This window comes from Medicago truncatula, chromosome 4 (assembly GCF_003473485.1).
Source record: "Medicago truncatula cultivar Jemalong A17 chromosome 4, MtrunA17r5.0-ANR, whole genome shotgun sequence".
Taxonomy (NCBI): Eukaryota; Viridiplantae; Streptophyta; class Magnoliopsida; order Fabales; family Fabaceae; genus Medicago; species Medicago truncatula.
The window spans coordinates 59,127,720-59,141,537 of record NC_053045.1 but is presented as its reverse complement, the minus strand read 5'-3'; the positions used below and the strand labels follow the sequence as shown (position 1 = coordinate 59,141,537).

The 13,818-nt window shown below is 32.5% G+C and overlaps 2 protein-coding genes and 1 long non-coding RNA gene across 5 annotated transcripts; 1 reads left to right on the top strand and 2 right to left on the bottom strand.

Annotated features, from left to right (window-relative positions):
* Positions 1–4,311: 4,311 nt before the first annotated feature.
* LOC11419566 (uncharacterized) lies at positions 4,312–5,148 on the bottom strand. Of its 2 annotated transcripts, none has more exons than XR_003010850.2 (3): positions 4,950–5,148; positions 4,540–4,661; positions 4,312–4,453 (listed from the first exon to the last, which is right to left on the bottom strand). It is a non-coding gene; the product is annotated as an uncharacterized lncRNA (long non-coding RNA). The 2 variants fall into 2 exon arrangements; XR_003010851.2 differs by having other exon boundaries at positions 4,316–4,463.
* Positions 5,149–9,134: 3,986 nt separating this feature from the next.
* Positions 9,135–11,595, top strand: LOC11424644 (autophagy-related protein 8i). 2 transcript variants are annotated; one of them, XM_003609808.3, is made up of 6 exons: positions 9,135–9,271; positions 9,481–9,619; positions 9,734–9,789; positions 9,876–9,928; positions 10,764–10,882; positions 11,277–11,595. In XM_003609808.3, exons 2-6 carry the CDS (start codon positions 9,580–9,582, stop codon positions 11,363–11,365), a joined length of 357 nt encoding a protein of 118 aa, XP_003609856.1. In that variant the 5' UTR covers positions 9,135–9,271; positions 9,481–9,579; the 3' UTR covers positions 11,366–11,595. The 2 variants fall into 2 exon arrangements, with proteins under 2 accessions (XP_003609856.1, XP_024638630.1); XM_024782862.2 differs by lacking the exon at positions 9,135–9,271 and having other exon boundaries at positions 9,405–9,619.
* Positions 11,466–13,598, bottom strand: LOC11443727 (BTB/POZ and MATH domain-containing protein 3). The gene is made up of 6 exons (XM_003609807.3): positions 13,559–13,598; positions 13,058–13,187; positions 12,783–12,952; positions 12,349–12,640; positions 12,090–12,256; positions 11,466–11,925 (listed from the first exon to the last, which is right to left on the bottom strand). Exons 1-6 carry the CDS (start codon positions 13,575–13,577, stop codon positions 11,768–11,770), a joined length of 936 nt encoding a protein of 311 aa, XP_003609855.1. The 5' UTR covers positions 13,578–13,598; the 3' UTR covers positions 11,466–11,767.
* Positions 13,599–13,818: the final 220 nt, after the last annotated feature.

Genomic DNA, 13,818 nt, shown 5'->3' with positions numbered 1-13,818 from the left:
ATACTGTTGAATTTGTAATTTGAAAATTACGACAGAGCTTTGAAACTATTACCGGGGTGAGTCACGACCAGGTCGCTTTCTTTAAGACGTTTCGCGGCACTACCTAAGTTGTGCAAGGTAGACTAGCAACCGCGCCGTCTCCAGGATAAAACATCCCAGATTCTAACTGTACGATTAAATGCTGCATTGCCAGAAATCGCTCGAGAATAACACTTCAATATGGTTTCGAAAAACCACTCTAATATGGTACGCAGACCACTCGAGAAACCAAAGAAGGAGGAAGAAAAGAACGGTTCGTCAACACAAACCGAGGGAGATGAGAAGGGGAGAAAACCAGAGAAGAGGATTCGATTCTCGGTTTTGGAGTGAAGAATCCCATTCCCGAGGTCTCTATTTATAGAGAGGATTTTACCTTGTTTTCTCCGCCGACCCGCGAAACTTAGCCCACGACCCAGTAACGGTAACCCACGACGCGGAAACGTGGAGCTGAAGCTTGCGCGTGTGAAACGTGTGAGACTTGGTCTTCTTTCTTTAAGGCCCAGCCTAGCCCGGTCGGACGGCGGCGGCGTCGTCGCGCGTGTCTTATATAATTTTTGGCTAGCGCTCACTCCGTTCACAAAAGTGCGTACCCAAGGGCACACCCTTGGAAGTGATATCCCACATATATAAACACTACTAGAGTGTGTGATCTACCCAATGTGGGACATAAAATTTTCAATTCACACTTTACACTAGTTTCTACATCCTTGTGTGTACATTCCAAAGTCTCCACATAACAACTAGTATATTCCAAGTTTTTGCCAATATACACTAGTGTTTCAACATATACTATAGATTCGAATGATGCAAAACTATAATAGATTAAGCACTATGGCCAGGCGGTTAGGTGTGTACTCTCCACCCTTTTGATGCATGCAGGTTTGATCCCTGCAGGCTGCTAGGCAATTTTTTGGGTAAAACTTTTTAAAATTGATAATTAAAAAAAGGGTCTTACTAACCGGTGCTCTCAGGGCAATGGTTAAAGAAATTAAAAGTAGTATATTTACATTGAATTCAACAATGTTTTAATTTTTAAAAAGTTAAATTCTTCACTTTTCACCATTTTTCAATGCAATGTTTCTATTTTTATCATCTTAACCAATACTTAAGGACACTATTTAACATTTCCCTTAAAAAAAAAAAAGAGGTGAACCCAGGACATGTACGTACAAGAATATAAAATTGCCTCCGCCGCTAGAAAATAGAATGAAATATGATATACATGCAACATACATAATATATAATCAATATTTTAAGGACTAGCAAAAAAACAAAAATTGGGTAATAATCATATGTGACTATAGCCACGCTCAGCTATAGTGTGCATCCACCCCTCTGTGCAATTTTTAGAGACTAATTTCTTATGTCATTTAAGATTATAAAAAACAGAAAATCGCATTTTCAGAGAGTTTTAACAGTACAACTTATACCTATATTCAAACTCAAGATATCAACTTAACTCAAAGAAACTTAACTGTCTTATTAATGTCATCTTAGATGTAAGTAGATCATTACCAAGACTTATTTTTTTCACTCTAATTTGGGCTTAAAATCACTACATATATTCATGTTAAATTTTGTTTTAATAGACTTCAAAAATGTATACTAGTCGTGTGTTTGGATTGAGTTGGGAGGAGGCCAGACTTCCGAGTCCACACCAATTATTTATTTCATATCAGTATGATTGGACGTGTTGAAAACTTGAAATGCATGTCAAAGAAAGTTAGACCAGACGCCAATTTTGTGAACCATACCAAACACCGGAGGTAAGTAAGAAGTTTTGGAAAGCTTAGCTTGTAGAATTTTAAATTCACATCAAATTTGACTATTGCTTATTTTGCATTGCATAAGGAGAAACTCTTGGATGGACATAAAAAAATTTGAACCTTTTATTTGATCACACACACATTAAAAGGAAAAAGATAGAAAAAATAATAATTAAATATCATTAATTTTTAAATTATTATATCATGTCTGTTTTTTTGTATATGTAACCAAACAGAGGATTCAAATCACTTAATAATTATTCGGGCATGGATAGGTTGGTTGTAGTGCAACATCATCCTCAAATCAACAACAACCACTGAAAATGACAAATATTACATTATTTATCGGTAAGATATTTGAAAAACTCTATTATGGTTCTGTCAACTAATTAGAATGACGTGCGTACTCTTTTTTTTTTTTTGAAAGCCAAAGAAAGGATTTTATTAATAAATGACACAATCAGATGCCACTCCATGCCTCGTCGTCGCTCCTAAGGTCGGTTTAGTTTTTTAGTCAAACAAAGAATATGTTGCTTGTGAAAGAGAAATATTGTAAAAGCAATGAACATGAATCTTGAATTATATTGTATGCCTCTCTTATGAGAGTGTTTAGATTATGTTGCACATCAATCAATATTCAGCTAGAGACCAAAATTTACATTTTTTTTTTTTTTTTGCGTTAAAAATATGAATTGGACCAAAATCGTAAGAAATACTAAAAATTATGTGACAAAAAAGTTTAATTTTAAAAAAGGGGACTATTTTTAACTACACCACGAAGCCTACAATTTTCACATCCAAAATCTAGTTGTTATAAAACTTGAGAGATTAAAAATTGAAAGTGATAAGTTGTGTATTGATCTTCCATCGTTCAAAACCCTACATTTGAAATATGTTGGTTTGGTTTTGATGAATATCATAATCATCCTGATATTTCTGTGATACGTGGTAAAAAGGTTTGTGGATTAGTATTTTATTTTTTTTGCTTGTTCTTTTCTTTGTATCTTATATTTTAATAAATCTTATTTTTAACCCCTTTGACATTCACACGCGAGTTGCAAAAGCTCAACCTCAGTTCATGAATGTGTCTTGACTCACCTCAAATCATGTACTATTTTATACTTTCAAGGCTTCAAAGATGGTTTTCGATTTGTAAAATATATCTTGCGGAATGCGAGTCTTTTACAAGACATGAAAGTCAATGTTGCTACTCTGTCCTTTTCAAAAGATTATGGGAGGCGTTGGCAACATGATCAAGCTATAAAAGAATTATCCTCTTCTCCAGATCATGTAAAAATCCATTTAAAGTCGGTTTCCAAAAAATGTTAGATATGCTTGAAGAACATATATAGGCATGGTCTTTTAGTATAGACAAAATCTTGAGTGGACTGCCATTGTGTCTCGATAACAATTCTGTTTGGTTGATTTTTGTTTTATTTTGCTCTATTGTATGAAACGTGAGAGTTGTTCCAATTCCTATTTTTATTATAATAAATTTATCTTCCTATTGTTAGAGTTATTTTATTGTGCTTGTTAATGGAATATGTTGGTATATTAAAGGAGCTTGTGATATTCCAATTGTTATCACACATGCTTGTTATGGAGATTTTGCTGGTTAATTGATTGATTCATGAATCATGCAGTTCTTTATTTAGTATATAGTGGTGGGGAAATATGCTATTCCTGGCTTTGTACTTGGAGTAATGTATAATATGTCTGAATCATTTTAGTTGTGATTGAGCTAACCTGGCTTTGATTTTGCTTGCTTAGACATGTGAAGAATGTTGCTCATAATGTTAAATATTCATTCAGTTATCAAAATGTGTAGCTAGCATTTTTATTTTTTCTAGAGCAATTTTACCTCAAAGTGTAACAAACTTTTCCTTCTCTAGCAATTTCCTGCAAAAATTAGCATAACCACCAGTTAGAAAATTGTTAAGTTGTCAAATTACAAGTTCAAACAATACTCTTTGAAAGGAATTTGTTGTGAATTCGTTCGAAAAAACACACCAATAACAACTTGATGTGTGGAGCAAGGGATAATCAAGCAACCAAAACAAAGTGTATGGAACAATTAAATACAAGCCAAAAGTAGAAAACAACGGCGAGAAGAACACAAAGAAGAGAAGAACACAAAAGAATTTGTTGACCCAGTTCGGTCCAAATTGACCTAGTCTGAGGGAGAGAGCAGACCTCCGATCCACTATATGATGAGTATTGTTACAAAGAGAAATCAATGGGTTACAAGAATAAGTCTCCCGCCTAATTCTACCCAAAGTCCCAGCCTCTTCCCGTAACCAAGAGACTCAATCCTAATAGTGTTTCCCAAGGTGAATCAACCCACAAACCCTAGTGTTTGTTCCGAAGAGACAAACACTATACAAACCCTAGTTTTGTTGTTGCCTTTCTAAACCCTTGTTTCAGCCCCCTCTATCTCCAAGTTTGCTCTGATACAAAGTCTATATTTATAGTAAAAGTATCGCTTAAAATTTGGAACAAATCTGCACTGAAAAATATGTTTCTGTTATTCGCTGCCAGCGCACCATCGTGCCACGATGCGACCCCATCGTGCCACAATTTTTCCAGTGCCTTGCCTAAAAAACTGAAACCTCCATCGTGCCACGTTGCCTTGCCATCATGCCACGATTCTGCAGAAATCTGATTTTAAGTTAACTCTCAGAATTAATTGGGATCATTCATATTTTAAAAAGAAAAGTAGGTTAACTATTTGTACCACTTGTAGTTTCTAGCATTGAATGGTTTAGAGTCACAACATTCTGAATCCAACTTTGAAAAGTCCTTAATATCCCAAACTTGCTTGTAGGGGAGGACATGCTTCATCATTATCAAAGACTTCTGCACCAAATACACATATATATCATACACCATATAACCTTTAGAGACAAAATTGAAATCCTTGAGAGGAATAAATTGATCAAATCCCCGTTCAACCTATTGATTATGTGCAACCTTCTTTCGTAGCATCTATTTAATGGATTGATCAAAGAATGGTAAGATAATTATTATCCTTTATATTTTTGTTTCCACTTGGGTACAAGGCGTAAGCACATTTTTAACATATTCATTCTCTAAATTCCAAAATTATCATTCATGTTTTTTTTTTTATTATTATGAACAACATACCTATAAATAAGAAGGTCGTGATCTCCATATCACACATTAGTAGTCGTTCTTTGTTGACATCCCATATTATGACAAGGAGACAAAACGAATGACTAAAGTGTTCTCTAAACGAGTGAGTGTGTGTTGATTTGAAAGACCAAAGCGCAACACTATTTGGTTATCATGAATTCAGATAATTTACATGATTCTAGGGATCAACTCTTCATTCTAACATTTAAAATATAAAATAAAAATAAGACCGGATTGTTATTCGAGCAATGTGGAAATAAAGAATGACATTTCTTTTTGGTAACATAAAGAATGACATTTCAGCAAGTATAGAGACCCTCTAAGAAAAAAACAAGTAAAATATAGTTTTGGTGTATTATTTTACCTTCAAATCACATCAACACTAATAAATAATGCATTTTTATACGGTATTAAATATGTTGTAAACTTTTAATTGTTCAAATAACATACTTATTAATATTCCTCTAAGAAAAATAACATCATTCATTAAAATATTTGGCGTGATCTTAATGTATACGACATATATATAATTTGGATATATACACGTCCACGTTACTTCCACACCAAATCTTGAAGGAGTAGTTCTTTTTATGACTAATACCTCAAATTCGTCCTTGAATTTTGAAAAATCGGTCAATTTCGTCCCTGAATTTTGCAAAATATCAAATGAGTCCCTGAATTTACAAAATGTCAATCAAATCAGTCCCTCCGTTAAGTTGGTCTGTTAACGGAGGTGACGTGTAACGTTAACCTCTGACAAAGCTTACCACGTCAGATGCCACGCAAGCAGGGACCAAACTGATTAATTTACACAAAATTTCCAAGGACCAAATTGATGGATTTTTAGAAAATTGGCAACGGCTATTTCTCTTCTTTGTGAGTAACGACTTTTTCTCCTCTTCCTCATTAAGGGCTATTTCTTTCCCAAATATATAAATTTGGAACCCTAATGTTATAATTCCTTACATATAGTTCAAAATCCCCAAAATTTCTTCCATGAATTGATGTCAAATTTCTTCCCCAATTCAAAAAACTTAGAACCCTAATTTTTTTGATTAAATTCGAAATTCATAAATCAAGTGGTCTACCTTGTAGATTCGGTGTTCAGAATTGATGGGTGGTGCGCGAATGGGCAAAAACAACTACAACAACCGGTATTCATCTTCAAGCTCTATGTACAATGATGATGTAAGAGAGCTTCAATGTTGGTGTCCTAGAATTTGTGTTGTAAGAACAGCAAACACTGTCAATAACCCATAAAGGCCTTTCTATACTTGCCCTCTGCATAAGGTTTGTTTAACAATGATTATTTGATGTATGAATGTTTTGTTTAAATTATACTGATTTTGTCTTTTGATTGTATAGGATGATTGTGAAAATTGTAAATTTTTTGTGTGGGTTAATGAAGCTGAAGAATTAGGCTATTTTAAAAACAATGGTGTTGGTCATGGAAGAAATGCAAGGTTGATGGAGAAGCCAAATGATAGGGGCAGAGAAGAGGTTTGGAGGGCAAGGTTGATGGATAAAGTTGATTGTGTAGGAAGTAAGCTTAGGTTGATTAAGATATTGATAGGAGTATTTTGTTTGACTGGGTTGTTTAAAATGCTATTGTATTGTGCCAAGTCCATGTAATGTTGTAATGAAAAGAGGTTGTCAATGAATGAATCAAACCTTTCTATCAAAAAAATTCAATCACATTGGTCCTTGAATTATATGCATATCCATCATTTCAATCCTCAAATTAGTGAAAATACCATCAAATAGGTCCTTAAATTTTCACAACAGATATTACTGCGATCCTTGGTGCATACATTTGCTGAACAAAGTAAAAAGTAAAAGACAGACACTTTGATTATAAAAAGACACACATTTGCATACCATCATAAGTCATATATTTGATGTTCATAAGTCACTACATAGCCAAAAAAAATAACATTACATAGCCATCAAATCATCAAAAGATTTGATGTTCTTAAGTGATTACATATCCAAAAAAGCATAAACTAAACAAGTCCAAAAAACATTAATTAAACTAGTCCAAAAGCATAATTTAAACAAGTATCAATGCTTTGGAAATCCTGGAGTTGGGATAAACTCCATGTATTGGCGTTGAGTAGAAGCGGATTTTCGATTTGGAACTCTAATAGCTCCAGGAGCAGTTGGATTTTGTGGAGCAGGACCCCTCAGTGATGTTTGTTTATGCATGTCATTTGAAATCACTAGTCCTCTCATGCCATATCTCCTTGTACTCATTCTCTGCAAATAAAATCAATCATATCAGCCCTTAAATTATAACAAAATCCATCAAATTAGTCCTCAAATTATGCCAGTAAGTCTCAAATCGATCCATATTTTAGAGGGGTATAATTGGAAACATAGGAAAAATTATACTGAAAAGTTAAGTCTCGAATTTTTACCATTTCCATCAATTTAGTCCTTGTACACGTGGCTGCCTTGTTGACACGTGTACAAGACAACACATCATGCAAGGGACACGTCATCACTACTAACAGAGCTTTTGGACGGAGGGACCATTTTGATGGACGTCTGTAAAATTCAGAGACTAAATAGATATTTCGCAAAATTCAAGAAAGAATTTGACCGATTTTTTAAAATTCAAGGACGAATTTGAGATATTAGTCTTCTTTTTATCTTTCATTAATGTCTTCTAGGCCCCAAAAAATTCAAAAGATAACTTGTAGAAAGCTGTTTTCTTTTAATGTCTTCTAGGCCCCAATTAATGTGTTTTTTTTTTTTCTTTCAAAAAAAACACATTTGGAAGATAATTCTTAGAGGGCATTATCCATCACAAAGAGGTATTGAGGGGTCTAAAAAGAAATCCTCGTCTAAAAGTATATATCCGCTTGAAGGCCTAAACAACAAACAAGAGGTCCTGACAAAGGCCATGTAAGTAATAGTATTTTTTTGACAAAAGAAGGGATTATACTAACACTATTACTTTTCCCACCTTATCTCTTACTAGCGCGTCCCATAAATTTTTCGAAAATGTCTTTGTGCAATTTGGATTTTGTAATCCGAATTTAATTTTTTCTTTATTATAGGGTGAAAATTTGAGTTTTTCATAAATTTGGAATTTTTTTCGAGTTATATAATCCAAAAATTTCAAAAAATAGGACGCGCTACTTTATTTTTTTTCTGATTATATAATCCGAACAGAAATTTTCATGTAGTATTACACTTCCTTCCTACTTATGTGACTAACAGTAACATATCTAAGACTCTTTAAAAATAAAATAAAAAAACGTAACATATGTAAGACCTTAAAGGTTGTGATGAATACCCTTAATAATATTTGCTAAGGGTCTGTTTGGTTAACTCAAAAAAGAGCTTTTAGCTTCTAGCTTATAACTTATAAGCTCGTTTGATAAAAAAAAGTTCTATTTGGCAACACTTTTTCACCATAAGCTTATAGCTTATTTCACAAGCTTATAAGCTATTTTTCAGAAGCTATTCCAAGTAGCGTTTGAGCTTATAGCTTATAGCTTCTCACTTTTTCTTCCAATTTTACCCTTATTATTTCATTTAAATTGTATTTTTATCCATTATAATTTTTATAATAAGCTACGTAATAAAGACTACTGTTCCTTTATTCCAATTTTTGTATATATATCAGCTGGCCTGTTTTTTGAAAAAATATATACCTTCGTTTTTTTTTTTACGAAACAAAATATTATTATTCTATTAGTGTTACTTTTTTTTTTTTTTTTTGAGGTAAATGTTATTTTCTTTATTCTCTGTTATTAGTATTACTTTATTAGTGCTACCTTTTTTTTTTGTTTTTGAGGTAAATGTTATTTTTTTTATAAAATAGAAACACTTAAATGATAATAAATATAGGATAAAATTTTAGTGAATAAAATTTAATTTAATTTATAATACATAGGATATATTAAATTAATAAATTTAAAGTATTTAAAAAAAAAATTAGTTTATAAAATTACAAATGCTTAAATTAATGATATAATTTTTATTATGAATTAAGAATATCCTTTATGTCATTTTAAATTTATCAGCTAGTTGAACCGCTATTTTTACCAAACACTTCAGTTAGCTTATCAGCTATAAGCTATCAGCTAGCTTATCAGCTATCCACTATTTTAACCAACCCGAGCCTAAGTAGTTCCTATATCTAGATATGTCCCGTCCCTGTCAACTTCATTGAGCAAACAACGCACAAGAGTCTCATTGTCACTTTCAAAGTCTATCCTCCGGAAGATACAAAGCCATAAGGGTATTCATCAGATGCTAAAGCTTCTCCATGTTCATCTCGAACAATCGCACCCGATGCCCAGGTATCAAGTTGAGTTGCCTTGCATGCTATTTGTTCTATTGTTGCTGTCGATGTCGAAGCTTGTTCAAATAAGAAATTTATTATTTTTTGACAAATAAGAAATTTATTAATTAACTAATTAATTATTTTTGTGGTACTTGACGTGTTTCTGTTGTTGATTGACATTGACTTACACGTTAAATTGACGGTGGACGCAACGGAATATTATAGAATCATTTCAACCAATTCCTTCCATTTTCTTCATTACAACTTCAATTTCAATCACGATAAATACTCTGCTATCTCAAACCTATAATTCATATCAATATCATGGGCAAGATCAATTCCTTCAAACAAGAATTCTCTCTCGGTAATTCCTTTCTTTTCATCTCAAAATCGTTCACATTTCAATATAAAAAAAATGTACAATATTATTATTATTATATTGCATTAATGTTTGTTGATGGATTTTAATTGAATCCAGATGAACGACGCAAGGAATCACAGAGCATCATTGTTAAATATCCCGATCGAATTCCCGTATTATTTTTCTCCTCCATTTTTTTCTCAATCAATATTATTAATATTATTACCTTTTTTATTTATTTATCTTATTGTTATTGAAGGTCATCATTGAGAAATATTCTAGGACAGACCTACCTGAATTGGACAAGAAGAAGTATGTTTTCATTTTATGTTTCTCTTTTTGCATTTTTTCTAAATTAGTTCTAAACTAGATTATCAACTCTCTCTTTTTTTTTTTTTGGTGATTTTCTAATTATTCAGAATATTCAACATCATCATTGTAATTTATAATGTTTTTATTTAGGTGAATGAAATTTCTGGTTTTTGTGTCATACTTTTAAAAGTCTACCTATTAAATTTGTCAATTTTGTATGTGTTGTGATGGAAACTCGTATCAGGTGGTTTGAGCTGGTAGAGAGAATTCTTGTAGATTATGTAGTAATGAGAGTTGATAAGATGGAGGGTAGTTAAATCACTAGACGTGGAGGAAGACCGAGAAAAACTTTAAGGGAAACTATTAAGAAGAGTGTTGAGATTAATGAAATGGATAAAGATATGATGCATGATAGAATGTTACCGCGTTGCTCAATTCATGTGGTCGACCACACCTAGTGTGATAAGGCTTTGTTGTTGTTGATGTATGTATATGTTGAAATCTATCCATTTGTATTTTCCACGCTTTAGATGTCTTACGCCTGAGCATAAGGATGGTGTTGACCGTAGAAAGTCCTAATCAACTAGAGCTTATAAAGCTTGGGAAATCTTCTCCTTAAAAGCTGATTTTGAATTTGTATGGTTGAGTCTGAAGCTAAATTCTAAGGATATATTATAGAATTATTTTTTGGTGATAGCAATATAGGATTGTCTCTCTTATGTTTTCTGATCTTTTTTCATTTATTGTAATTATAAGATTGAGCAAAAATGCATCATTGAATACCAATTTTGATTTGAAGGGCCTAATCTCATATATTTTGTTTTCTCTCTTTTAGATACTTGGTTCCTCGAGACATGTCTGTTGGACAGTTTATTCACATTTTAAGTAGCAGGCTACGTTTGACTCCTGGGAAAGCTCTGTTTATTTTTGTGAAAAACACGCTTCCTCAAACTGGTAAATGCATCTTATATTATCACTATAATCTTGTTATAGTAGTTATTAGTTAAGGTTCTGCCTTCTTGGATGTGATTCGTCTAAAGTGAGCAACTCAATTTAGAGAGTAAAATTGATTATGTCAAATGTTGATGATGAGTAACTTAGAGCATGTTTAGTATCACGGTGGGTTTGCCAAAATCGCAATAGCTCACCGTGATTTTGTCTAACTCGTCACGAATTCAAACATGCACAAAATCAATGGTTTATATTATATGGAAATGCATAATAAATCACGGGGAGTTAAACTATTAATCCTTGATTTTTTTTTATTTTATTAACTACTCACTTTAGATGAACCAAATCTTCTCATCTTATGTGAAAGCTGATATATGCCTTTTGATTCCATCTACAGCTAGTCTTATGACCTCCATCTACCAAACTTACAAGGAGGAGGATGGGTTTCTGTATATGTGTTACAGCAGTGAGAAAACATTTGGTTAACTTGGTTGCATGATTTGCATTTGATGATTAATTCCTTCAAGTATTTGTCAATTGTGTATTGTTATTTGTAAATAAATTCAGTACATGATGTACTTGTATGTATGACATAACATCACCGAATCTCCAATTTAAACAACGATTTGTTGTACATTAAATAAAATGTATATTGTAAAGATTTAGATCCATATTTTTTTTTTCATGTTAAGAGTAGCGGACTAGCTGACTTGGTATGTCAAACGTCCAATTAGAATATAGACATGTAGGTAAATTGAAGATTGTTACACTCATAGATTGCAGGATTGACAAGGTGTAGTTGATTTGTACTATTGCTAATTTTCTTTGATTCTTTGATTCATCTCCAAAGCAACTACATTCTTGTATAACATATGTCTTAAAATGATCTCAAGACAATGCATCAACCACTCCAAGAACTGTAACTTCAACATCTACAAAGCAAATGTCCTTCACTAGATACCCCAGGTATTGACTGGTGAAATTACTGCACAAAATAAATCTGGATGTGCCATGTTCATGACTTGAGGCACTAAACCAATAATTAGCTGCAAGTAGAAAGACAAAAAAATAGAACTTTAATTTTGATTATCAAATCAGATCTATGTTTATGCTTTCTTAGAGATGCAAAAAATGTTGTTCTCAACGTTAACTATTCATTCAGCTGTCATTTTGCCTGATCAATTTCACAACAAAGTGTAACAAACTTTACCTTTCCAAAACTGATGCTTGGATTGCTTTTGATCAAGTATGCGTAATATTGTCTGTGCATATATTTTGGAACCTGGAGGGATTGTTGTTGGGTTAGCTAAAGTTAGGTACAGAGCAAGATATCTGCCCAAGTCAGTAGCTTTTCCTTTGGGATATAGTTTTATCTGCCTGCAAAAAATTATCATATAATTTGGTAAATTCCCTGCTGAGTTCAAACAAGTTATTTAGTTTAGCAAGAAATGGAGGTTAAGCATTTGTACCACTTGTAGTTTCCAACATTGAATGGCTTAGAGTCACAACACTCCGAATCCAACTTTGAGAAGTCTTTAATCTCCCATACATGCTTGTAAGGGAGGGCATCCTTCATCATGATCAAAGATTCTCCTTTACCTGTGTAGTTTTCCCTACAAACAAAGACTTCTGCTCCAAATGCACATATATCATCCAGTAGATAACCTTTAGAGCCAATATTGAAATCTTTGAGAGGAATAAATTGATCAAATCCCCATTCAACCTTCATTCTGTGAAATCTTTTTTCCTTTTTCACATCATCTATTAAATGCAGCAATCCATAAAAAAATTAGGAGAACCTTTCTTTGCATGTCAAACACTAAACTGTTTAAGCAGCTCAAAATCTATTTTCGAGGGAAATTAGTTGTTAAGTGAACATATATTAAAAAATAAGGTAAAATACCTTGGAGAACTAGGTAGTTGTCATTGTTTTGATCATATACAAACAATTTAAAATTTACATAGATTTCCCAACCAGGATGAAGTGAGCTTGATTCTTCCAATGCCAAGTATAGTGAAATATGATCCTTTACATTCTTGCTTTTGTTTCCACTTGGGTACAAAACTAACTTCCTGTGAGGTATAAATACATTTTTAACATATTCATTCTGAAATGGACCAAAATTATCATTCATGAAATTATTTTTATCAAAAACATATATAATGTATATTGTATACCATTTGTGGCCTCCAGCTTCAAACCTCCCCGATTCATATCTCTCTATGGAATTAGTAGTGAGGAGTGAAAATGATTGTATTTTCATTATGTAATGAACTGGCGAAGCTTCTACTATAGATCTAGAAATACCTGCAATTTTCTTTTTTATAAGTAAATTACATAGAATAATTAAGCATAGGAAAAATTCCAAATTTGTTTGAGTAAGGCGTCTGGTTGTTGCCTTGAGTTAAATTTTCTTAAGAAATTAAATATTTATTTTTCTCGCTATCTATATAACTATTCCATTATTCCATCATTATCCATGAAATATATTATGTACTTAATCAGTTATGTACTCATTACCAAAAAAAAAAAATATTGTACCCCAAAAATCCCATTGGTTTATTAATTGTACATTTCATGTTGCATAGACGCAAACAAGCCAAGAAGTATATTATGAAAACACATGAAAAGTGACTTTTCTAAAGATGCTACCGAATAAAAGAGAGAGAGGAACAAACCTTCATCTTTGGTATCCATGGCAATGAGTTCATAAATGTTGGCTATATTTTCAGTTATTTGATGTAGTTATTTATAGGAGTAGAGGTTGTCTTTTCCATGAAGAAATTTGTAATTCATTCAAGGAAGTATAGGCATATATTCTCTGCTTTTAGCAATGACTTAAACCAAAAATGTTTTATACGAACCTTTTAGGAATTTATCTCCTATATTATTGTATGTTAAAATTTGGATTGATTTATCGCTTATGGATATTCTTTGC

Coding starts and splice junctions, on each gene's coding strand:
- LOC11424644 (XM_003609808.3), top strand. CDS start 9,580: ATGGGCAAGATCAATTCCTTCAAACAAGAATTCTCTCTCG. Junction 9,620..9,733: donor CAAACAAGAATTCTCTCTCG/GTAATTCCTTTC, acceptor AATTGAATCCAG/ATGAACGACGCAAGGAATCA. Junction 9,790..9,875: donor AATATCCCGATCGAATTCCC/GTATTATTTTTC, acceptor TTGTTATTGAAG/GTCATCATTGAGAAATATTC.
- LOC11443727 (XM_003609807.3), bottom strand. Junction 12,953..13,057: donor GAAGCTGGAGGCCACAAATG/GTATACAATATA, acceptor TATACCTCACAG/GAAGTTAGTTTTGTACCCAA. Junction 11,926..12,089: donor CAAGCATCAGTTTTGGAAAG/GTAAAGTTTGTT, acceptor TTCTACTTGCAG/CTAATTATTGGTTTAGTGCC.